The 26512-nt window shown below is 38.1% G+C and overlaps 1 protein-coding gene across 1 annotated transcript; it reads right to left on the bottom strand.

The window, feature by feature from the left end:
• Window positions 1–5699: 5699 nt before the first annotated feature.
• rad54l (RAD54 like) lies at window positions 5700–20951 on the bottom strand. Its single transcript, XM_044129355.1, has 18 exons — window positions 20723–20951; window positions 20550–20633; window positions 20212–20319; window positions 20082–20142; window positions 19858–19993; window positions 19628–19697; window positions 18686–18974; window positions 18258–18382; window positions 18025–18175; window positions 17827–17953; window positions 17680–17754; window positions 16777–16907; window positions 16408–16518; window positions 14231–14354; window positions 14071–14149; window positions 13813–13992; window positions 13473–13636; window positions 5700–6182 (listed from the first exon to the last, which is right to left on the bottom strand). The coding sequence occupies exons 1-18, from the start codon at window positions 20723–20725 to the stop codon at window positions 5981–5983; spliced, it is 2220 nt and encodes a 739-aa protein (XP_043985290.1). The 5' UTR covers window positions 20726–20951; the 3' UTR covers window positions 5700–5980.
• Window positions 20952–26512: the final 5561 nt, after the last annotated feature.

Raw genomic sequence — 26512 nt, 5'->3', positions numbered from 1 at the left:
GCGCTATTTCCTATGTTATCCGCGGCCTCCCGTTTTTATTATATTTTTTTTAAGTCTGTGATATATCTTCACCTTTAAGAAGGAGTATTTAAACTTATCTCTTTTAGCTTACAGTTAAATTCTGTAGCTTTCTGTGTACTTCTAAATCTGCTCCTTCATCGCATCTTTTCGGGTCTACCACTGCCTCTAGTGGCGTGGGGATGGTAACACAAAAATATAATGACATCACTAATTGAGAATAGCACAAAGTCTTTATGAATTTATAAACAAGTTCATTTTGCTAACAGCCTAAATTGAATGCCTATTCTTAAAAGTGTCAGACATTCCTCTCCTTGAAGCTCACTTCTATCTCTGCATACACCAATATATCCTAGAAGAACAAACTCTAAAGTTGGTTGGAGGCAAGTTTCCCAAATACATCTTACATCTGGTTTCTTGTTTAGATTTTTAATGAGTCCTTTAAATTCTTGTCCATTTGTATTTAGACTTCGAGCATTGCACTGTAAAATAATCAGCGTCTTCTTTCCTGATTTCCCCATTTCCCATCTCCACCCAGTCATTTTACATGTCCCCATGAAATGTCTTTTACACCAAAGAATTTCTCTGCTCCTTTTACTATTAATTTCATTTTGTCTGTTTATTATTAAAGTTTTTATTATTTTAAAGGCATACATCTATACAACCTCTCCCAACCCCCCTGGATGGGGTGAAATAAAATCTATGTACTATCTTATAGTGTGTAAATTTCCCTCTCGATTCTTTAATATATTTTCCATTATTTGAAAGTACTTTCAACCATTCTTCATCACTAAAAATGCAGCCAAGGTCCCTCTGCCAGACAATCCCCAGACTTTTACATACATCCTTTTGCATACTGTTAAGTAATTTATAAAACGTTGATGCCTTATATTTAATATTACTTGAACCTATAAATTCCTGTATTGGATTATCCTTATATATAAAATTGTCTTTAATAATACAGTCTCTAATTTGTAGATATCTCCAGAAACTATCTTTTTTTAAGTTATATTTCTGCATGAGATCTGAAAAAGACATAAAAACCTCGTCTGTATACAGATCGTCCACAGTGCGTCTCCCCTTCACCAGCCATTGTTCCCAGTAAACAGTTTTCTTTCCAATACAGATGGATGGATTAAACCACAATGAAGAGTACAACTGTTTAAAATGTGACATCCTACATATTTTATGCATCTCCTTCCATACTAATTTAGAATGTGCTAGTACTGGATTTGTGGAAAAGGGTTGTCTATTATCCATTTTACCATGAGAAAGGACATCTACTGGTCTGAAAGGATTCACTAATTCTTCTTCAATACTCATCCAACTCAGCTTTGTTTCTCCCTTTACAAAATATTTGAACAACCTAGACATTTCAAAAGCGAGATTATATAACCTTACATTAGGGAGGGCCATGCCCCCTATGTCCCTTGCGCACCACATTTTCTTAATACTAATTCTGGGTTTCTTTTTGTCCCAAAGGAAGTCCTTAACACAAGTCTCGTATTGTTTGTATACCTGTGATGGGATATCAACAGGCACCATCATGGACACATAATTGAACAATGGGGCTATCACCATTTTTATTACATTCACCTTTCCCCATAAAGAGAGTTTCAATTTTGCCCATTTATTAAGATTAGTTTTAATTTTCTGAAGAAGCGGTTCCATATTAAATAGCATTATTTCCTCTAAATTTGAGTGAAGTCGTATACCCAGATATTTCATACCCGAGGGGACCCATTTAAAGTTAAATTGTGCAATATCATTTGAGTGACATGCTTGTGATATGGGCATGGATCGGATTTGTTCCAGTTGATCTTATATCCTGAAAATTTTGAATATAATTCAACACACTGTAATAGAGCTGGAACGGAGACAGTTGGATCTGCTATAACGGCTAAGATGTCATCCGCATACATAAGCAACTTGTGCTCTTTACCTCCTGCATGAATTCCTTTGATTCTTGGATTGGCTCTTATCGCAACTGCCAACGGTTCTACAACCAGCGTGAAGAGCAATGGGGACAGGGCACAGCCTTGTCTTGTCCCTCTGGAGAGATGAAAAAATTTGGACAATTGACCATTTGTCATAACTGCTGCCTTGGGTTTAGAGTATAATATTTCCACCCATTTGCAGAACGTAGAACCAAATCCAAATTTCAAAAGTGTTGTTTTAAGAAAGCCCCACTCCACGCGGTCGAAGGCTTTTTCAGCATCTAAAGAGAATGCAGCAACAGAGATTATGTTGGAATGATTCAAATGTATTATATGAGCAAGTCTTCTCATATTGTCGACTGCAGATCTGTTCTTAATAAAGCCTACCTGATCTTCATTTATAATATCTGGGAGTACTTTTTCTAACCGCGATGCTAGTATTTTGGTTAATATTTTACAATCTACTCCTATGAGGCTAATGGTCTAAAATTAGATGGATCTGAAACATCTTTGTCCTTTTTAGGAATAAGTGATATGAGAGCCTCGTTGAAAGTACCAGGTAACGAGCCTGACTCAAAGGCTTCTCTATATACATCATGCAATAATGGGGCAATGGTGTCAATATATTTCTTATAATATTCAACTGGAAAGCCATCCAGGCCTGGCGATTTCCCAGATTTCATAGACAAGATCGTAATTTTGATTTCTTCTAAAGTAATAGGAGAGTCCAATTTTACTCTTTTCTCATTGGAGATAGTAGACAACTTCAATGATGAGAAAAAATCATTCATTTCTTCTGTATCAGGTTTGTTAGAGGATGTGTAGAGGTTTTTATAAAACTCTTCAAAGATCCCATTTATTTCTTTAGCTGCAGTAAATGTTTTACCACCTTTTTTAATTAGAGGAATATTATTAGAGTTATCTTGCTGTTTAAGTTGTCTCGCTAATAATTTCCCACTTTTTTCTCCACCTTCATAGTATTTGATTTTAAGTCTAAATAAAGCATATTCAGCTTTTTTATTATATAGTTCGTGTAACTGATATTTAAGATTACAAAGTGTTTGATATAGGTGATTAGAGTAATTCTGTGCTATTTTTTTCTCTAACAAACAAATTTCTTTTTCCAGCGTTTTTTCTTTCCCATTATTTTCTTTTTTGATTTTTGATGCATATGCAATAAATTTTCCCGTATGTATGCTTTTGACGCTTCCCACACAGAGGCTATATTATCCGTGGAACCAATATTTACTTGGAAAAAAAAATTAAGATCCTCCAGAATAGAGTTACTAAATACCTCATTTTGAAGTAGCATAGTATTAAGTCTCCAACGTCCTCTCCTTTCTTGTTCCTCATTGAAGTCTATATGTAACTCCACTATACCATGGTCACTTATTATAATTGTTCCTATTTCACAGCCCATTACGGACTCCACTAGCTTATTAGATATTAAAAAATAGTCAATTCTAGAATATATCTTATGACTGTGAGAGTAAAAAGTATATTCTCTCTCTCGTGGATTTACTAGTCTCCATATATCAACCAGATTCCAGTCCTGTGCTAGCATTTGGATTGCAGCCCTGTCCTTAGGTAGTGGTTTCCCCCTTGGCGTACTTTTATCAATAAATCCATCCATCACCTGGTTTGTCTGTTTGTACTTTACTTAATCAGTAAAGTATTACTGGTTAAGTAATACTTAATCAGTAATAAGTAATACTACTTATTACTTAGCTGTACTTTACTTACTGAGTAAAGAACAGCTAATCATATAGGCATTGAACAACAAGATCTTCTCCATTGTAATTGCAGGCTCAGTTCTCTTTTGGTTCTAGATGGGATGTTGAGTTTTGCTCAATATTTATCTCCCTTCTTGTTCCTCCAGTTTATCCTTGAACTCCATCCATTCATCCATCCATTTTCTGAACACCCTTTGTCCCTAATGGGGTCGGGAGGGTTGCTGGTGCCTATCTCCAGCTGCGTCCCGGGAGAGAGGCGGGGTCACCCTGGACAGGTCGCCAGTCTGTCGCAGGGCAATCCTTGAACTCACTTTACAGATTCATCATACCTGATATTAACTGTCTTCACTTGCTCCACTTCAAAGGCCTTCTTTCTAACTTCCCACCTCCCAGAGGTTGCTCTATGCTGTCCCCTACATTTACATTTATCTTAAACATTGTCACCACACTCTTCATATATATATACACACATCATTGCTGTCCTTGACACACTGCTGCAAAATGTAAATATCTTTGACTCTTCAAACACCTGAGTGGGGAAGGGATGCAGGGCCTAACTGGAAAGCTTATGAACCCCATCTTAACCCTCTCTGGATGTACTTTAAAAAAAAAATTCTATCAGTACAGATGTACTTTCAACTTTTACCATCTTTTGTTTTCAACAATCTTTTTTTTAATTGCATTCACCTCTACAGAGCCCTCCAGGGGACATGGGATTTTTTTTCTTTTGTGTTCTCTCGCAGTAATCTACTGATTAGTTTATGTGGCATAATTAAGCCTTTCTTACGGTGGCCGCCATACTTTCTGCTTTAATACAAGGTTTATTCATGATTGTTAATATCTCATTGTGAAATATCTTACGTTTTATATCTTTTTTTAGTATAGAAAGGCACAACAAAGCTGTGATATAAACTTTCTGTAAATAGGAAACAAATAAAAATACATCCAAACTATCTGGACTATTTCTGAATTATTATCGCGGGCAATCAGTCATCTGACAGTTTTGATTGTGTTTCTGTTTGTCTTAATAGTTGAAAGGGTCGTTTTTATGTTATTTAGTGCATGTTTATGTCAGCTTTAACAGACATAAACATGCACTAAATAAATCGATTTTCAATCAGTTTTTTGCACCTAAGAGTTAAAAATAATAAACACGTTTTATTATTATGAAACACAGCAAACTAGTGGTTGTAGAAGGCCGCACTGGGTTAACTCGGGGAATCTCATCTGTCCGTGTATCAATCAACTCCAAACCACGTCTTTGTTCTGTCACAATTATCGACTTATTCCATTTTGATTATCATGCTCCAAACTTTGTAAGGACTGACTGCCCCCGCTCACTAGTGCCTGGTGCCAGTGGTCCGTCCCGCCCCATCCTGTTTGTGGGGGTTGCCATGAATGGTCGCCGCCCTCCTCTTCCCTCCAACTCCCTCGTCCGTCTGCGCCGCCTCTCCTTTCCCTCGTTGTCAAATGAAGTCAGGTTAGGGGCCAACCAAACACTCTTAAACGTTCCCTCAACATGTAGTTAAACTGTGCGGATGTTAGACAAAGAGTCATAATGTGATTTATATCTTTTTTTTTCGTTAATAAGAACCTCTTTCACTCTCGGCAGCGTAGAACCTGCGGTTTAATTTGCCCTTCTCAGTGTCTTCACTTCTCTCACACATACAGAAGTTTGTGAAGCTATGTTATGCGTTTTATTCAATGTGAAAAGTAATTGCAAAGAAATTAAATGTTAAGGAAAAGTATGTTACAAAGCACGTTCATTTGTTTAAGGTTAATTATTTAAATTAAGGTCTACAGATTATTTTGTTCATGCCAAGAATGAAAGTAAAACTAAGATTTAAGAGCTGAAGTCCTTCAACATTACAGTTTAGTTAATTGTTAACATTGAGTACAGTCTAAGTTTACTGTAATTTACACTATGTTAGCATAGTAATCTAATTTCTCATATATTCAAGAAGAAATTGAATATATAAAATCAAGAGAATGTGGTACAAGATACTACAGATTTGGGTTTTATGAATAAGTTTATTTGAAGACACTGGAATGTCCAGACATTTTAAAGCACATGTTTCAGTTATTATAGATGGAAAATATTTGCATAAAAATAAGTTTTTGCTAAATAAAGAAACGAAAACTGGATGAGACCATCACACCAACAACCAAAACCTCCCACCCCCACAATCCCTCTTGTGTATTAGACACAAGATGGAAGAGCAGAAGTCAAAAAAAGTCCACATAAATAAAAATATATACAGAAAATGTAAAGCATTCAGTTCGATTCCTGTTTCATACAACACCCTTCTGGTCCTCATGAGAGCGTTGATGAAAGACAAAGGAGACAGAACTGTCCCAGGAGGCTTTCAGCACTTGGTCCCTCAGTCCCTTCTTGTCAAAGCAGTGGTTCCACTGGGAAAGGTCACTGGTACAGTCGGCACCTTCTGGAGGCAGCCGGACCTCTCTGCCATTTACACAGCGACAGCAGTGAAACCTAACATCACCACAAAGGAAGACAATCCATTAGATTCAAATTCAGACAGCAAGACAGAAAGAGATTTGTAGAACAAAATAAAAATCCCAGCAGGTATTGGGAGTGTAAAAGGATTCATATCTCAGTTCTTGGTTAAAGGTAGCATATTCAGCTGATAGCTGCAGTTAGTGGAGCGCAGGAGTCGTGTTAAGCCAATATTTTCCATATTTGACCGTTTTTTGTTTTTTCTTTACACTTCACATCCCAGTCCGGTAGGTGGCGGTAATTGCGCATTACGTTTTTTTTTTTTTTTGCTAAGCGTCAATAAAAGCAGTCACACGGATCACAAACGGTCAGTGGTCAGACATTGTTGACTACATTTGAAAAAAATGCCAAGGCAGCTTAGCGTATGAAGTTTCTTCAAAAAAGCCCAATGACTACCACCGTGTTGATAAAACAGGGACTGAAGCGGTGGAGGATGATGGACAAACAAGTTATCCGCCCTACACTGAGTGATCAGCTGGCAGCAAGGAGGTTAGGCAGGAATAGAGTTCAGTCGGAACAGGTGTTCTCTTTGAGCAGGTTATCAATCCCCTGTGAGGATGAGAATCCACGTTTCTTTCTACAATTCCAGAGAGGAGTCAAGTTTAAATCCAGCGCGTTTGCTCTGCTCACGCAGCACAATGTGACCGCAAATGTGAGCTGCGCTCCATGTTGACAGGCGCACATTTAGAGGTGCGTGTCGAGCGTGCAGTGGGAATGATATTTCTCAGTGAACATAGCATCATGTGCAGCCTGTGCGTTTATGTTTCCACATGCTGACTGTCAGCGATGATAAAGTTTGAGTTAGTTAGTGAACCGGCGGGGGTTCAACCCGTGGAGTAGCTCCCCTCATAGTTGCGCAGCACGCTGGTTTATTTTCATTTTAGTTTATTTTCTGCAGCAACACAATGTGTATCAAATACTTTGTCTACTTAAAGTCACAGAGTTGCCGCGCATACATCAGAACGATTTGTCCCATAAAGCTTGAGGAACGAAAACATTTCTGTGGCGCTTCTTAAAAACTCAACAGATATGAAATTGAAGAGCTACTAAAGCCTCATAAATTTAATCTCCTGTTTGTCCCTCTACATCCAACAGTAGAGCCAGATTTAGCTCATCATGCAGGGCCAGTCCAAGGTTGTAGGTGGCCTTGAATTTGATTTAGGGGCCCCTCTTGCTAAGAAGTACTTCAGCACCACTAACAGCATTTTACCATGGATTTAGTTAAATTTGGAGGAAGTAGCCTAGTTTAGTTGGCCAAGCAGTCAAATATAATTGTGGTTTACTAAGATGTATTTGTGAATAGCTAAAACTCAAAGATTAAACTGAGAGCATTAGATTGTAGCTATGGTAACAAAACAATCAAGATTATTCTTTGAACTTCCACAAAGTAAACTTGCCAGCATCAAAAAATTTTTAATTTAAATGTTAAGCAATTTTTTTTCTATGCTGAAACCATCAAATCAAATTCAACTGCAGTGATATTCTCTTAGTCCATTTATGCCTTGGGCTGGTTGTAAATGTGATCATGTTTTTAGATCCACTAACTGATGACTTCATTTGGATTTAAAAGAAGGGCAAATAATTAATATTTCTTTTAATTGTATTTTTTTATTTCTTGTTTTTAAGATTCTATATTTGTGGGCTTAAGTACTGTCAGCAATGTCTTCCAGTAACATAATTACCTAATAATATTTTACATTTCCTGTCAACATCTTTTAATACATAAAGATGGTGGGCTGCCAGTGGACTGGCTTGGCGCCGGGCTTAACAAGCTTTCTGGGGGAAATCCTGCCATGGCTTTTGTTGTTGGACTTGGAAGTGATGCAATGAATGTGATAGTGGGCTGCAAGGCCGGAGTTGAACAGTTGCTGTGCCAGGAAGACTGCCCCTTTCTTGTAAACATTCACTGTGGTGCACACAGGACAGCGCTTGCTGCTCTTGATACCTTGTCAAGAAAACCTGAAATCATCCCATTTCCCCATGTTGGAGATTTTAGTTTAACAGCAACAATACATGAAGTTGTCTTTAAAATGAATCATGCAAAGTAACACCTAGTCAACAATACACTCAGTTCAATAAAATCAATCAGGTTGTGTTTGTAGTGTTTTGTCTCATGCAAACTTTGCTTTAATTCTATTTCTTTTTGTATTTAATAATTCTATTTCTTTTTGTATTTAATCATAAATCATAGACAGACAGAGAGAGTGTTGCCAAGCCATGAAACAAGAACAACAGGCTTCCTGTCAAAAGAGGAAGTAAGTTCCCAGCTTGCAGATTTATAAAAATAGTTGAGACTACTCCTTATTTTAATGCATAAAGGTTTTAAAGAATGAAGAATAAACATTTTGAGTAATTGGATAAGACCCAAAGTCAAATACTTTTAATATTATTTTACTATTCCTGGTGTCTTTTCAGAAGAACAGCTATAGTTACTCACATTATGATTATAATAAGAGTAACTAGTAAGTTATAAATGAATGCTAAATCAGAGAAGCTAAAGAGGTTATAGATGTGATTTTGACATTAAACTTGAAATGATGTAAAAGCTGTAACTGCAATTAAAGATCAATGATGTTGTGTTGGAGGTAGATGGTAGGTGAAAGGTTAAGAAAAAGAGGAACTAAAGAGAGAGGAGAGATGACCAACGCCTCAGACTTCGCTGATTTGGAAACAGATTGAACAACTTCAACTGTTGAAAGAAAAGGTAGTGCAGGTAAAGGGTGTAGGTGACCTTTGAGCAACACCAGGACATGAAAACAGACATCAGGACATAATGTCTCTAAGATAATGATGGATATGAGATCATCTATCCAAGCAGACAGCCAATGAAACAAGCATGACAACAGTGCCAGCAAATGTAAACATGTTTATAGGGTGGAGAGCCCTAGAAAAGGTGAATGCAAAGGAGGAACCTTTGGTTGGATCCTCCAGGTAGTTTGGAGCCAAGATTGAAATGGACAAAGAACTCTGCAGCTGAAGAAGAGTCGGGGCCACAGAGCTGAAGACTGTTCTGTGCATGGTGACCAACCTGCCAGCCCCACGACATGTAGCTTCACATTGCACTTCTCCCATCATCCGAGTTCAGATCCCAAAGACGAAGATGACGGTAAAGAGGAAAGACTGGTGGCTTGTAGATGTAGGTCAGCTCACCTACATCACAACGGACCAGAAAGATCTTGAAACAAGGTGAAGATTGCTCAAGAGCGGCAAGACAAGAAGATGAAGACCGCTATGTGCACAAGAAATTCACCCTAAGACCCAAGTCCTGCTGCTCTAAACCAGTACTCTTCCTGCCAGGACCCAAGTCCTGTGTGACCTCACCATCCATGCAGAGACAAAAGTTCATCAGACCTGCAGATACACCTGCCTTTGTTGATTAGTAATCTGAGCTTCCTCCTGATGGAACACCTTCTTCATCGTCAGGCCACTTCTGGGGTCCCGAAATTCCATACTGCACCTGTCTCTCTCAAAGGTTCCCTTTTAAGTTCTCAGTGTCAGCAATATGGAAAGATAGGTTACATATTGACTGACTAATGACTAATTTTACTTATTTGATTATTTCTGCTACTGAATTAAGCTGTACTGACTCTTGAAAAATTGCCTTGCTAATAAAATCTAAAAGATGTTGTGGACATTCAACTAATGTGTCTCCTCAAAGTTCTTCGATGGTTGTAAAATAGCTATGATGTTCAGGGTTTCCCCCAGTGTATTATAGGCCTGGCGGCCCGCCATGCATTACTAGCCCCACTGCCAGGCTAAGCCTTTCTTGTTTATGTTTTTAGGAAAATAATAATAATAAAAAATGCTTTTTCGAGTAAGATTGCAAGTGTCTGAGGGTTTCACTGGTGGAGCAGATTTATTCCTAAAATATGTGTTTATAGAAGATAGGTTTACAGTTTATGCATAGGGGCCCTGCTTGCTGCTAAAAACAGCACCTCTAACAGCTTCTGTGTTAGATTTAGTGAAATGGGAGAGAGGAAGTAGATTAATTGATGAACCTAAAAAGCAATCAGTTATAATTAAAGTTTAGTAATTTGTATTTGTGAACAAACAGAAGTCAAACTCAAAGATTAAACTCATACCATCAGATTGTGATGGTATGAGCTATGATGAAACCATGAAATCAAACTTAGCAGCATTGATCATCTCAATAAACAAATGTTACATTTATGTATCTGTGGTCTGTTAAAATATTAGCATTTATGGGCCCCTGAAGCCCCGGGGGGCCCGATGGAGCTGCTGACTTAATTTGGATTAAACAGAAGTGCAAATAATTGATTTTTATTTTAATTGAATTTTTTGATTTGTTGTTTTTAAGACTAGTTGTGGGTTTAGATAGCATTTCGCTGGAGATGTTTTCTGTAACATAATTAACCAGGAATATTTTTACATTTCCTGTCAACTTAACATCTTTCAATACAAAAACACAGTGAACCGCCTCAACGACCCGACCACCGGGGTAGCAAGTTTTCTGGGGGAAAGCCTGATGTTTGATTCTTGTGAGGAAAAGGCGGAAAATGTTTTATAGATTGCTTTTAGCCCTGAAATGGATCATGAACTATTTAAAATAAAATTGTTAAATAATTATATTTTGTAGACTATTTATTGTAAATTATTTGAAGTGAATTTTTTATATTAAAATTTATTGCAGATTGTTTATGGATGTTTGTCTGTTTTGATTGGCATCGTTGTTGGTTTGTATTTTGTTTATTTAATGGTATTTATACTTTGCAATGTTTGGGGTTCCTTTGTATGTACCTCACGGGCTGCTGTAGTTAATGAGGGCGGGCCTTATAAAGCTGGTCCAATCATTGTGTCAATGAAGGACTTGAATGGTCAAATTGTTTGGCATGAAGGAATCAACACTTGGTGATCTCCAGTGAAAGCAGCGAGGTACATTTTGTTTTGTTGTTTGTATTATAAGTTTATGTTTGTATTCTAATATTTGTATATGTTTTAGTTTCCACGGTGACTGTGATGACTGTGGTGATTGTAGTAATTGAAGATTGTGGTGATCACGTTGGATTTGAATCACCTACATAAAGGAAAATAAAAGAGAAATTCACCCGTCGAGACTGGCTGATGAATTCAAGTACTGGGGAGCTGCTACAAGCCCAAAACTACATGTAAAACATCATCCTTGGGACTCGCCTGACTCACTAAAACCAACCTGCTTCAGTAACAAGAGCACATTATCATAAAGAGAATGAGCGACCGTTAACAGGTGTGCTCTGTGAAACTAGTTGACTGCAGGCTTATTCACAGGGGAAGGAAGGGTGGGGCATCTGAACGGAGGCCGTCAGGAACCAGGCGAGTCGTTCTCTACACCAGTGTAAACAGAGTTTACTTCAGTTCTTTTCAGGTTAAATCCTAGCAGATTTAGGAAACTCAATTTATCTGTTAGATGGAGAGCTGGTAGCACATCTCCCCTCTCAGAAGGAGAAGTATAGAGAGAACGGGGGGGTGCAGTAACAGCAACCCCCACAGCTGGGAGTCATGTTAGTGCATATGTCACTACTGTTAACAACATACATTACTGTATGTACTACAAGAATTCTCAATACAAATGAACTTCAAAAAGAAATGGGGGAAACATGACCAGCTGAACTATTGGCTACACGCTGGCTATCGCTGGAGAGGGCAGTGAAAGGCATACATGCATACGGCTCTGATGTCAGCTGGGAGAGGAGGAAGATGGGAAAATCTGCCGGTAGCTAAGGGCATCAGAAAGCGTCTTCAAACATACGCGTTTCCTGCTCCAACTCACTTGCTGACTGACGCTTTAGACATGGTGAACCGCATGAACCTCAACTTCCCAACAGAAGATGTGAACATCTTCATCTCACCTGTTGTGAGCATGACTGTGGTCAGTATAGAACTCTTAATGAATGGGCCAAGTGAGGTGGAGAAAAAATTCAACGAGATTTCACAAGATGGCACACTTATTTGTGGAGACGCACAGACATTTGCAGCTTTGCGCACAGAATAAATCAAAGAGGTGTCTAATTCAGCCAAAAAAAAGATTCCCATCTGAGCATCATCTCAGATCCAGACACCATGCTGAATGCATCTCATTATCTGGGAGCTGAGAGCGAGTTGAAGAACTATGGACAGGAAGCTCTGGAACGCATCAGTGACCACTATGGGTCACAAACCGGTGCAGCTGAACCACTGGTACTGCGGGATTTTCTCCCGCTAAAGCGACTGCTTGTGGGATTTGAAAACCCCTCATCCAGAAAGTTTTACTGACTTCTGATCAATTAAGCTGGAGAAATGTTTCTTGACTTTAAAACTTTGGCTGAAGTGGCACTCATTCCAGTCTCCAGTGTCGCTGCAGAGTGTGGATTTAGTCTTCAGAATAACATCCAGACAGACAGAAGTTGTCTGTCCAGAGAAAAACTGCTAAATGTCAAGACAACGGCCACAGCAGCAACCCCCTTGAGACATTTTATTATGACCAAGCTGGTGGACAGTTCAAGTCCACCAGGTGCTTCATTTAATGTAGTTGTTTATACGCCGTTATTGGGACTACAGTCATATTTTTTTTGTTACTGCAGAAAAGAAAGCTACATGTTCAGCTGGTTGATGTAGATTCTATATTCAGCTTTTACCGTACCATTAATTAAAATGAATGAAAAAATAAAATCTATTGAATGTCAAATAATTATTTTAAAAACCAAACATTTTTCAACCATGTCCGTCAAATCAACGGCTGGTGGAGCATAACAAGATGCTTTGTAGACAGAGGTCACACACACACACACACACACACACACATCACATCCTGTCATATGTGCTGGTAAAAAGTGTGCTAGGAAAGACATTGTGTGGCACTTTTAAACAAGAGTGCCCAGGTCTATTCAAGGTGCTCAGCACACCTGAATCAAATGAACTGCTCATTACCTGCCTCTGCAGAGGTGACTGACTGCTGATGAAGGAATTCAGCCATTTGATTCAAGTGTGTTAGGGCAGTAATGCACCTAACGATTGCAGTGTGCTAGCTCTCAAGAAGTGGACCTGCTTTCTGGAGCATCTGCCTGGAACAAACTTGTTTTCTTTACAACGTATCAATTCTCATATACATGTGATCAGCTTCCATACATGTGGTTCAAGCCGTGTCCAAACGAAGCCATACTTGTTGTAACATAAAGCTTCAACTGAAACACAGCATGTCGGCTGAGAAAACTTTTCTCTTCTCCTAACTGGTAATTTGGCAGCATTTGCTGACAACCAACAGGACAACTACTCAACATGATTTCTCCTTACTTGTCATGTGTATCACTGGCAGTTTCTTCATTGAGTGTGAAGAGTTCTCTAAGTTGGCCTAGAGAAAAATGACGCTCCACATCCTGCTCCTCATCCACCACACAGCTGCTGAGGGCTTTTTTATGGGCTTGTCTCTGCAGGATCTTCTCCTCAATGGTTCCAGTCTGTCAGAAAACACACGCATATCAAACATCTCCACAACATCTACGTTCTGCCACGTTTATGACAGCTCATTAACTTGTCACACTGGAGAGTTAAATTACATGTGAAAAAACAGAGCAATTAAATAAAAATGTCATAGTAAGAGTTACTGTTAAGAGAGTTAAAGTGCATGTCTGACAGAGATCAGTCTGTAGATGTAACAGGTCTTCTTCTGGCCATCTCTCCACACACGAGCCATTGCCTGCTCATCATTGGCTGGGTTCCAGTCTGGATCAAACATTACCAAGCGATTGGCACCAATCAGATTGAGGCCACATCCACCCGCCTTGCTGCTCAGCATGAAAATAAATTCAGGGTTCTGTCAAACACAAAGAACATAGTGTTCATGGTTGCTTCACAGCTTTAACTGTTATCCAAAACCGTCTTTCAAGCTCACTTGGGGACTGTTGAATTTTTCCACAATCTTAGCCCTTTTCTTGATAGACATTGTGCCGTCCAGTCTAACATAGAGGTACCTGAAACAGCCGCAAAGCAACACTGTTCACTGAAACTCATTTAATCAGATCCAGCTGCAAAACATTTGGTCTTTTAATCACCTTCTAAATCTGCACAACTTTTCAAAGAGGTCCAGTGTTTGAGTATAGTTGGAGACCAGCACCACTTTGTCACCAGTTGTAGATCTCGTCACAGCCAAAATGTAGTCGAGAGTCACCATTTTACCTGGAACAGAAACCATGGTGAGTATATCAAGGTCAAACCATATACGGTGCAAAAGACTGAGAAATTTCCAAAACTGTGTTATGTTTTCAAAGGTGACTGAAGGTCAAGCTTTAAGTAAACAGTAAAGTGTTAAGACCATTAATGTTGTTGGAAATGAGAAGTGATGCGAGAGCTCTAAAAGAGTCACTCTGCCACCCCCAAAATGTTTACACAAAAGCCGATGGGTCCATGAAGGCGCCTGTGTCCTCAGTTAAGAGGAAGAAGGAAGTTCTTTCATTTCAGTTTTCTTAAGAAACACACACTATATTACCAAAAATATTTGTTCACCCGTCCTAAATGATCAGAATCAGGTGTTCTAATTAGGCCTGTCACAATAACAAATTTTGCTGAGTGACTGTCTCAGAAATTATTGCGATAAACGATAATATTGTTTGAAGACCATTTTAAACTGATGTAATGGTAATGACATAATAATAAAAGCACAAAAATAAATACACTGTTTTCAAAAGTACACTTGACACTGGAACTGGTAAACAAAATAAACAAAAAGCCAAAAGCAACAATAAAATGGATTCTCAGTGTCTATTAACAAAAAATGTACTTGAATAAAAACTTAACATAAAACCAAAGTGGAAATAAAAACTACATTCAACTAAAAGAGTGCAAATTATGAAGTCTGTATACTATATTACCCTTTAATAATGATTAGAGTTAGATAGAGAAGAAATGAGAAAGGGAGGGTCAATGGAGAGCACTGGAGTTGAGCCTTTATTCATCCAGTGTCATTAATAGAAAGAGAAAATGACAGGAAGAAACAATAAAGCTGATAAATTGAAATGAGGTTGATCATTTCCATTTATCAATTTATTGTTAGGGTAGAGTGGAGTAGAGCGGAGACAGAGAGCCAGGCCTTCCCGTCCAACATCAGTACGTGACCTCACAAACGCACTTCTGGAAGAATGGACAAAAATCTCCATAAACTCTCCTAAACTTTGTGGACCTTCATCCCAGAAGAGTAGAAGATGTTCTAGCTGCAAAGTGTGGACCCACGTCATATTGAACCAAATGGATCAGGGATGGAATGTCACTAAAACTCATATGTGAATCAAGGGAGGTGAGCAAATACTTTTGGCAACATAGTGTAGCATTGCTGATATCGGCTTCATCTTCAGTCTGGCCCACTCAGTCTTGGCTTCAGATCAGGCTCAGAGCACAGAGAATGTACATGCACACAAAGTAACCAGAGAAAATCCTTTAGTTTGAATACAGGAACTTAGTTATTAACTCAACTTTGCATTTGTAGCTAAATTAGTTCCAGTGGTGAATGGCAGCTAATTTAGCTACAAATGCAGAGTTGAGTTAATAACCAAGTTCCTGTATTCCAGTGTTGATGTTGCTTCAGTATTGCTTTTTGATCACTTTGTAATTTGTTCAAACAAGTGAAACATAATTTATCTAAACTTAGTGCTCAGTAAAATCATATTTCTTCATGTTAAACTTTTGTAGCTTCATAGCATGTTATGTTTGGGAATTAAGGATACAGCGATATGAAAATGTGGGTCGATATCAATATCCTATATTGTACTAGTGTTAAAACCAATATCATATATATATATTCTATTTCCCTATGCTTTTGCCACTATAAAAGTGACCAGACTGCCTTCACTGCTTCTGTTTCTGTGAAACATCCCATATCCCACCGTCATATGACCAAACAAATACCACATGACCAACCTCCTCCCCTCCAGAAACAAGAAGGAAATAAACATGGGTTGTTACAGTTGGACCAGTTTTATTCATTGGACCAACATGTTAGAAGATGACTAACCGTCAATACTGGTGCTGATGCTGATATATATCGTGCATCCCTACTGGGGATTACAGGAATTATTTAATTTCCCTTTGGGATGAATAAAGTAGTTTTTTTAATTGAATTGGCGTTACTATATAATGGCTGAAAATCAGAGGCAGATGAACAAGCTTTTCCAGAACAAAGAGCAGATCAACTCATCATTCAACATGTTTTCAGGAGTCCACTGAAATGTTTTCTTACCAGACAGCTGAGGTTCGAGTGCTTTAGTGGAGTAACCAGGAGGAAACAGATGGAGTGCGCCCTCAAAGCCCTCCTCTTCTTCAACACACTTATCATAAATGAGAGCTGGGTCTGGTACAGGATCAGGACAGTTTACTATGCAAACTAACTACAGTTGCAATGAAATCACTTACATCGTTGTCTATAACTTCTACATTATAAGTGCAATATTTAGGCTGCATAATTAGTCACATAATAACATATTAGCTGTAAAATCCTAATTTATAATGCTGATTGGTAAGAAGTTAGCATCTGAAGCTGTATTTCTGTTATGTTTAAAACAAACTAAGTGGACCATGTTTTCTGAACAGGCCACACTGCTGCACTTACGATTACACAGCTTCTTGAGAGATGTGATAGAAGACAGTGAGGAGACATTGATTCTGCCTTCTTGCAATGTCTCTGTGGGTTTGGCCTGCTTCAGAAAGCGCTTGTACAGTTCTGTCTGCAAAGGAGTTAGTCTGTACAACAGAGGAATCAGGGTTCCATTTAGCATTTAATAAAGAAAATCATCATAGAGCAAGGAATAGCACAAACCTAACAACTAAGCCCAAAATTATTCAGACGTATGGCAGATTTAACTTTAAAATATTTTTTTAATCTGACCTAAAGTAACACTAATATATTATAGAGGCCTAGTCAAAGTCCAGGTTTACATGTCACTAAAGATTAGGGTGATGGAAAGGAGGACTTCAAACCTCGAAGGTTTGAAACCCATCCCAATAGATAAATCATAAAAATACCAGAGGAAACATGATTAACAAAGATGTTAATGTTGCATCATTTATTTTTAAGTGTTTTATATATATCCAAGAATCCTTTTGTAGGAGAGAAATGACAATTTCCCAGGGAGAAAATCTTTCTTTCAATCTATCTGTATGTTAAAGGAAGCCTGTCTCAATTCCCATCACAAACACTCACTGGTGAAATAAACAGTGTTGGGCTTGGGAACATTAAAATAAAAAAAAAGCTGAGATAATAAATATGATGAAGCAATTGTTGGCCTTCAGGGGAAGAATTTAAAAGCCCAAGTTGGCTTTTGGGCTCGGGGTCAATAGGTCAAGTGGTAGCACCAACACTCAGTACTGTCTGCCATTACAAACATGAGAAGAAAATCTACAGTGAACGTGTAATTATCCTGACAGGCCACAGACTTGTGGACCAGCGGGTCCAAGATTCTTTTAAATACCCACCGACAAATAACTGAGGCAGAAATTAAACAAGTCAACTTACTTGCAGCACACAACTTGCTCAATTTTCACAGGAAGATACTTTGACAGGATATCCGATGTTCTCCTAATCAAACACCTGTTGAAGCAGCACATGCTCAGTCTTGGAGAAGAAAACAGAACTAAAGAACAGCAAGGCTGTGGAGCTCACCTGCTGACGATGCTGATGAGTTCCTTGAGTTGTTTTTCTCCTTCCTCTCTGTCTCTGTTACTGGCGTCTGCATCCCTACCCTTCAGAATGGGAAGCTCAAATCGCTTCTTAAACTCCTGGGCAGTACCTGCCATTACAAAAATGCATATGGGAAATAAGTTTGTTGTGTTCAGATGCTCTGTAGGTGATGCGGCTTACCAAGGATTCCAGCATTTACAAAATGGACCAGACTGAAATACTCCAGCAGGTCGTTCTGGATTGGAGTGCCTGATATCAGAACTCTCCGCTGGGCATTCATAGCATGCAGAGCTTGGTAAGTCTGGTTGTCAGCGTTCTTCAGTCGATGTCCCTAAGAGCAGAGAGGAAAAATGTAACACTCGACTTTCAGAATTCATCTTTATCTCTGGGTTGACGTGTATAATGCACAACACCTCGTCACAGATCACAAGTCCAACTTCCCTCCTGTGCAGGACGTCAGCATGAAGTCGAAATGTCTCATAAGAAATGATCAGGATGGGTGTTGCTACTTTCAAACCATGCTGAGAGATGAAGTTCACTAGAGAAAACAGAAATTATACTGAAGTGAAGCACATACCAGTGTTTGCAGAAATGAACGACATGATAAGCAATTATTCACATCAACAACTTGTAGCTTTTCCTTGACATAAACTTGTGACAGATAATGTTTCTGTGAATATTCACAATGAAAGAAGAAAAACAGAAACCATCAGGTTTCTTATTTACATCTATTCTTACAAACAGGCCAGTTTTCATCATGCTTACAGTGCTGGTTTAAGGGCTACATTGTCTTCATAAGGTTTACTGTAGATTCTTGGTGACACTAGAAAACATGACCTACCAAGCTGCTTATCAATATCCTCCTTTGAGCCCCCATCGATTGCCACTGGTGAAATGCGACCTCCGAGCCACTTTCCTACTTCATTATACCAGTTCCGAACCAGACTAGAAGGTGAAACCACAATGACCTTGTTTATCTCTGGCTTGGCATTAAGGCTCTGGCGTAGCAACGTCCACATGAGAGTGATGCACTGCAAAGTCTTTCCCAGGCCCATCTCATCAGCCATGATGCAGCCGTAGGATCCAGGGATGCGTCTGCCGGTCACACAGTCCCAAAGGAACTTCACTCCCTAAACACATCAAAGAAAGACATCATTTATATGACTCAGGGAAATGCTATTTAATAAGATATATTTTATTCTTATGATCATTTCCAACAACTCATTATTTTGCTCAGATTTTAATCAAGTGGAACTACTTCTGAAACTACTGCCAATAATTTAATTCAATTAAGTTAATGTTGCCAAGCAACAAGAAGGCACTCAGATCATGTAGATAAATTAAAAGTCAATAATGTGCTCCAAGTAATAATACTGAACTCAGGTTCAGTTTATTATGGCAACTGATATAAAAACGTTTTCTATCCAAGAAAACCCAGCAGATTGCATCAACTCATTGACTCACAGGATTCACTCCCCCTGGATGAGCATGTAGTGACAGTGAACAGTAGACTGAAAGTCTTTAACTTTATAGCAAAATACTGCATGAGGTGATAGTATGAGGAATTGCTATAACAGGAAGAGACCTCCATCAGAACCTGCCTCAGTGTGAACGACCATCTTCTGTGACTGACTGAGGCTTTGAGGGGACACACAAAAACACAGAAGCACTGACCAAGGATTACTATCTACGTAAAGACTTAGACCTACTTCATGTCAAGTACCAGAATCTGTTCTCACCGACATTGATGTGACAAAAATTACATCATTTTGTTTTCCTTCACCTCTCTCTGATGGGGTCTGAGAACTTTTCCCAACACTGGATCCACAACAACATGAACTGGAAGCTTTTCCCTGCAAAAAACAAGTAATTTTGCTTATTCTGTCAGTTGCAGTTTGGCAGCAGTTGGTTCCCACTGTGCATGAAAACATCCATCAGATCTGCATTATTTTGGACTTTTCTTGTCAAGCTGCATTTCAGCAGAAAGAGGAATTCAATGTGTCTGGAACTTACTTATCAGCTTTGATCAGATCATGGGCGCTCAGAGTCGGCGGCTCATAAAGAACCAAAGCATCTTCTGCAAATGGATCATGGAGCGACTTCCTTACTCCTGCATGCTTTAGGCCAAGCGCTTTGCTTCCTAGTGAACCTGCCAGGAATTCCAAAAGGAAACAGACGGTAAAGTCATTCTCCATCACTGGACATCAAAGAGAAGTCACACTGCTGGTAAAACTCACCCGTGTAATTGGGAATGGGAATTTTAAAAGGCTTGGAGAGAATGCTTCGGATAAAAGACTCCTGCAGACAAGAGTTTTAGTAAGAGAGGGAAATGTTTTCAGGGACGTTGGGATTTTCAACCCTGCTCACATGTCTGTCAGCTTCCATGCATCCAGGCCAGTTGTTGAGTTGTGTCAGAGGCTTCCTGTAGGGAGAAATGTGACTCTCCCTCATCCCATCCACTTTCCTTCTCTTCTCCTAAAAAGAGAAATTGAAACAATCAGTAAAAACCTTTGGTCAGCTCCACAAACCTATGTTTAGTCTGGTATGAAAGCAAACAACAAGCAGCAGGAGTTTATGCAGAACTCCATCATCAGTGGAGCGTTGATCTCTTCAATTCAAATTCAAAAATACTTTATTGATCCCAAAGGCAAAGTAAATGGTGGTGATAAGTGAGATAAAGTAACCATCCAGAAAGCTGGGCTTACGGTGTTTCCTGTGTTGCCCCCGTCGCCGCAGGCCTCTCCGGCTGGTTTGCGTTTAGCCAGCTCACTGGGAGCCAGGCTCCTCCTCTGCCACACACAAACAGAGAAACAAATTACCGTAGTCTAAAGCCTAACACACTAAATAACGCAGTAAGAAAAAACTTTGACCCGTTTACCATTTTTGCCGTTTCCTCCAAGTAAATGTTTGAAACGTTACATGATTAAACACAGCGTTTCCACTGAGATGTTAATGTAAGCCTTTTAAAGCCAAAAAAACCCCTACAGTTAACGCCAACAGTAACGTTCCTCTAACTTATATCAAAACTCGCGCGAAATGTTGAACACGCAACCAGTACGGTGAGCCTAATGGCTCAAGCTTTTTCAAAGTTTTGCTTTACCGCCACCTACGGGTCAGGAGTGAGACAACTTTTAAAGATTTTTTATATATATTGTAGAAACAGTCAAATCTTACAAGCATACATATTTCTTGTTCAAGTATCTTGAGTGACTAGCAGTCAAAGAATATAGTCCGTATAGCACAATAGGTGATTAATATTAGAAAATAAAATAAGCATAAAGCGCAATAAACTGAACAACTTGAATTATTGTACCGTGTCTGAATTGTTAAATGGATAAATGTCGAAAACCAAACAGGACATAATATTGCAGAGGAGAGCAGCATCTTTGTCCCAATCATTTTCACAGAGTTGAACAGAAGTGAAATTTCTTTTAGATAACATTGAAGTTTGGGGTAATTTTCAAAAATGTACATTTGTGTAGGTAATATTTGGCCATAATGATCAGGTTATTAATTATAAATACAAAATTTGTGTCCAAAATATAAATACCATATTTAATATTGTTATAAGTTAAAGTTGGAATATTTAAATTTTTGGTCAGCAACCAATCATGAAGATTCTCCCAAAATTTAAATAATAAATGTTGCAAAGTTTCTACATCAGATTGACACAGGATACAATCATTTGCCTCAATATCAAATTAGTCTTAACTATTCTTTACAAAGATAAATATTATTTAATATTTTAAAATGAACTTCTTTTGCTTTTGGAGGTCAAGGGAATTGACCCCCAAAGTTGGGGGTCAATTGCATCTAAATTTGTTTTACATACAATAAAAGAAAATTCTTGAAGTATATTTCTTCTTTTCAAGGGGGGAGGGAAAGTCCTTTGAAAGATGATTGTTATTAAAAATTTATTGTTGCAATTTTTGTCTGTAAAAATGGATAAACGGAGGGTAAAGTCATGGTAGGCTGTATAAAATACTGAAGCTTGTATTGTGTTAATCAAAGTCTGAGGGAGATCTTGAATTTCACCTTGAACTTCTTTTTTACTGCATTGAAAGGAGTATTTATGCTGGAATTCTTCAAATTCTTCAGATTTTACCCTCTGTCATTTATGACATGTTGAAGAACCTTGTTTAAATAATTGATCAAACTAAAAAATCTCCTTGAGTTATAGCTTCAGTTTAAGATGACAGACATTGTTATCTAAAGCAGAGGGGAAATTCGTGGCCTTGTGCTCTCTCGACATTTAGGTAATCACACGCTTGATCAAATATTCAATTCCTTATGGAAGAACGTGCATACATTACTTAGAAACACTTTCTTGATTTTAGAGATCTAAATAATTCATTCAAAGTGAAATGGAAATATATCTAACAACTTTGTCTCTATATGGAATATATTTTTTTTTACATGACATCTTTTTTTTAAGTTTAAGGGATTCAATTTCCTCCTTCAAAGTTTAAAAAGTACCGGGGACTTTGAATTTCACAAATGTGTTCTAAAAAGCTTAATATTGTTTTTGTTGCTGTAACTTATGAAATAAGTGAACTCTTTAGATATAATGCTGTTGATGAAGATCAATTCTTGTTAACTGTATCTGACATTACTGCTGGTAAGGCTTGTTTTTCATGCTCTTGTTTCAACAAGATATTGTTTCTTTAGTTTCAATTTTTTTCTACTGGAAAACGTGGCCTTAATTCACTATTGAAAGGTTTGGACATTTCATCAGAAAGTTTTGATAAATAACTAAATGTGATGTGTGTCCTTTAACTGGTTACACAGATCTGAAGTTATGGTTATTTATTTTGGGATTATATCACAAGGAAATTTTGCTAAGAATGTAACAGCTTTATAATATCGAGACAAAACTTTCATCAAGGCCTTTGTTCAATCAATCAATCAAATTTTATTTGTATAGCACATTTCAGCAGCAAGGCATTTCAAAGTGCTTTACATCAAATCAAACACAAAAATACAATGCAACATAGAATCAACAATAAAAACACAACATAGTCAGATTCCGTCAATAAATTTGTAATTGATTACGTTTCAAATAAAACTCTAAACAAGTGGGTTTTTAGTTGAGATTTAAAGGAAGTCAGTGTTTCAGCTGTTTTACAGTTTTCTGGAAGTTTGTTCCAGATTTTTGGTGCATAGATGCTGAATGCTGCTTCTCCTCGTTTGGTTCTGGTTCTGGGGGTGCAGAGCAGAACCAGAACCAGAACCTGAGAGGTTCTGGAAGGTTGATACAACAGCAACAGATCTTTAATGTATTGTGGTGCTAAACTATTCAGTGATTTATAAACTAACAACAGTATTTTAAAGTCTATTCTTTGAGCTACAGGGAGCCAGTGGAGAGACTTTAAAACTGGTGTTATGTGCTCTATCTTCCTGGTTTTAGTCAGAACACGAGCAGCAGCATTCTGGATCAGCTGCAGCTGTTTGATTGATTTGTTGGACAGACCTGTGAAGACGCCGTTACAATAATCAATACGACTGAAGATAAACGCATGGATGAGTTTCTCTAGATCTGGCTGAGACATTAGTCCTTTAATCCTGGAAATGTTCTTCAGGTGATAGAAGGCCGACTTTGTAACTGTCTTTACGTGGCTCTGAAGGTTCAGGTCAGAGTCCATCTCTACTCCCAGGTTTCTGGCCTGATCACTGGTTTTTAATTGTAATAACTGAAGCTGTGCACTGACTCTAGATTTATAACTCTAGATCTATGATTCTAGATCTATAACTCTAGATCTATGATTCTAGATCTATAACTCTAGATCTATAACCCTAGATCTATGATTCTAGATCGTTCCTCTTTAGGTCCAAAAATAATAACTTCAGTTTTGTTTTTGTTCAGCTGGAGGAAGTTTTGGCACAGCCACACATTTATCTGTTCAGTGATTGGATGGGGTCAAAGGTCACCTGGTGACATTGTAATGTTATGGTAGCTGATATTTTTTCCTGTTATAACCTGAGCTAGTGGGAGCATATAGATATTGAATAAGAGGGGTCCTAGGTTTGAACCTTGGGGTACCCCACATGTGACCTTTGACCTCTTTGATGAGAAGTTTCCAATTGAAACAAAGAAATCCCTGTTCTTTATGTAAGATTCAAACCAGTTAAGCACTGGACGGGAGAGTCCGACCCAACTCTCCAGTCCATTCAGTAATATGTCCTGGTCAACACTGAGGTCCAACAGAACCAGAACTGTGGTTCTCCCACAGTCCGTATTTATATGGATGTCATTGAACACTTTGACTAGGCCAGTCTCTGTGCTGTGGTGAGACCGGAAACCAGACTGGAAGGAGTCAAAGCAGTTGGTTATCGTTAGGAAGCTATTTAACTGTTTAAACAGCTTTTTCAATAACTTTGCTGATGAATGGGAGGTCAGAGGTCAGAGATCGGCCTGTAATTCTGCAGTAGTGATTTGTCTAGATTGTTCTTTTTTATCAGTGGTTTGATTACTGCCGTTTTCAAAGCCTGGGGGAAAACACCTGATGAGAACGATGAGTTACTATTTGGATCAGATCAGTAGCAACAACAGGCAGAACTTTCTTAAAGAAATGTGAGGGTAGAACATCCAGACAGCAGGAACTGGAGCTGAGTTGACTTATAATTTCCTCTAGGGTTTTATAATTAAGTAGTTGAAATTGGGTCATTTTTCCTGTATTTGTTTTGTTTGGGTTCAGTGTTGGTTCTGACTTTATAGTGGATGTGCAGATTAATCCTCAGATTTTTTGAATTTTCTCTGAAAAGAAACTGGAAAACTGGTTGCAGGCGGCAATAGATTGAAATTCAGGTGGTAACGTGATAGGAGGATTTGTGAGTCTGTCAACTGTTGCTAATGAAGCTGGAGCATTGTTAATGTTTTTGTTTATGACATCTGCAAAGAAAGCCTGTCTTGCATGTTTTAGTATTGTTATAGTTAAGTAGTTTTTCTTTATAGATGTCATAATGAACGTGAAGTTGAGTTTTACTTTGTTCTGCCCTACGGCAGAGTTGTCTTGCAGATCTTGTTAGCAAAGAATTATTTGGTTTTCATTGAAATATAAACAAAAAATGGCAATTAATCTAATTATATCATTCACCAAATTTCATCCTCACAAATGTTAATTTTCATTATTCACATTTTATTCCTACCCCGCCTCTCGCCTGGAACATAGCTGGAGATTGGCACCAGCAACCCTCCCGACCCCTTTAGGGACAAGGGTGACCAGAAAATGGATGGTTGGACATTTTATTCCAGTTTTTGTTAAGGAAATCAGACTGTGTCAATCAGCTGTTTGTGAGAGAATAAACAAAAAGCTTTAAGCACATCTGAACTGATCATAATGTCCACTTTTTTATTTTTGTTCTGAACTGTAGAAGCTTATCCCTTAGCAAACATTGTCACACATTCTGTATTCCATCTCTTGTTCTAACTTTGTATTAGACAAGTATTTCTAAGAAAAAACAAAGAAAATTAATTGTACTGCATGATTGTTCAATGTTTTGAAATGAAAAATATACTTTTTTAAAATGCACACATAAGATTCCATCCATCTCTTTCAAAATGATGACAACATATTATATTATATTAAAGTATTATTTCTGATTTTACAGAAGTAAAGTTTGCAATGTCTGCCACAATCAGTTTTGTTAATTTGTGAAACTTCTGGTACATGAATGTTCTCATTTAAAACTGGAATTAAAGAGCAAGTAGTCATTTGATTTTTGTTTTACAATACAAAATGTGAAATTCAAATATGAGTTGTTATCACATTTTGTGGCCAAAATAAAATGAAGAAAAGGTAATTTGTTTTTCCATTTTTGAGTGCAGGAGCTTGTTGGGTCAATTTAATTTCTTCACCTTTGAGGTTTTACCTGCATTCAGTGGAGTACTTCAAAGGATTTAGAGCCGACTACAAAGACAGCGTGGTCACTGGGCTGAAGCACAAATATCCTCTGGATACACACCCGCACACACACGCACACGCACGCACGCACACACACACACGCACACACACACACACACACACACACACACAGAGATTGTATCATTCTCTCTGCATGTCTCAGTAAAATTAATTACCATCAAGTTAATTAAGATTGACTTAAACTTAATTTATGAACCTTAACTGATAATGAACTGTGTCAATATCTATGTACCACCATTGTAATCTTGTTATGTCACTGTGTCACATAAAGCTGAATCTGAATCCTGGGACTTGCCGTTGCTTGATTATGTATAAAGTGCCATAAGTTTCCATACATAGAAAAAAATGAACATTTTATATTGGACAACCATTTTTATTTGTGTGGGACTCTCCATGTCTTGGACCACTTCGTGGTTGATCTGCAATATTTCCAGTTTTCTGAAATTTGCAAATAAGTTTTGTCACAGTGTGGTGTGTGTTGCTCTTTTCTTGATTTCTGTTAAAGTTTTGTGCAACCATGCGACTGCGTCTCAATCCAGCCATCAGGATCATTTCAATTCTTTGCTCTTTTGTCGAACACATTTTCTTGGGTACCTGAAATATACACTTTATATTCTCCTATGTATGAAAACTTATGGCCCACCCCGTTTTCAAACCCCTTTAAATTTTTCACTCTTTCATTGCAGCCATTTGCTACACTAAAGAAGTTCATATTATTTCTCAGCATCCCATTTTGACAGAAAACC

This window comes from Gambusia affinis, linkage group LG10, assembly GCF_019740435.1.
Source record: "Gambusia affinis linkage group LG10, SWU_Gaff_1.0, whole genome shotgun sequence".
Lineage (NCBI taxonomy): Eukaryota > Metazoa > Chordata > Actinopteri > Cyprinodontiformes > Poeciliidae > Gambusia > Gambusia affinis.
Note: the sequence above shows the minus strand (reverse complement) of the source record. Positions and strands in the feature narration are given on the sequence as shown.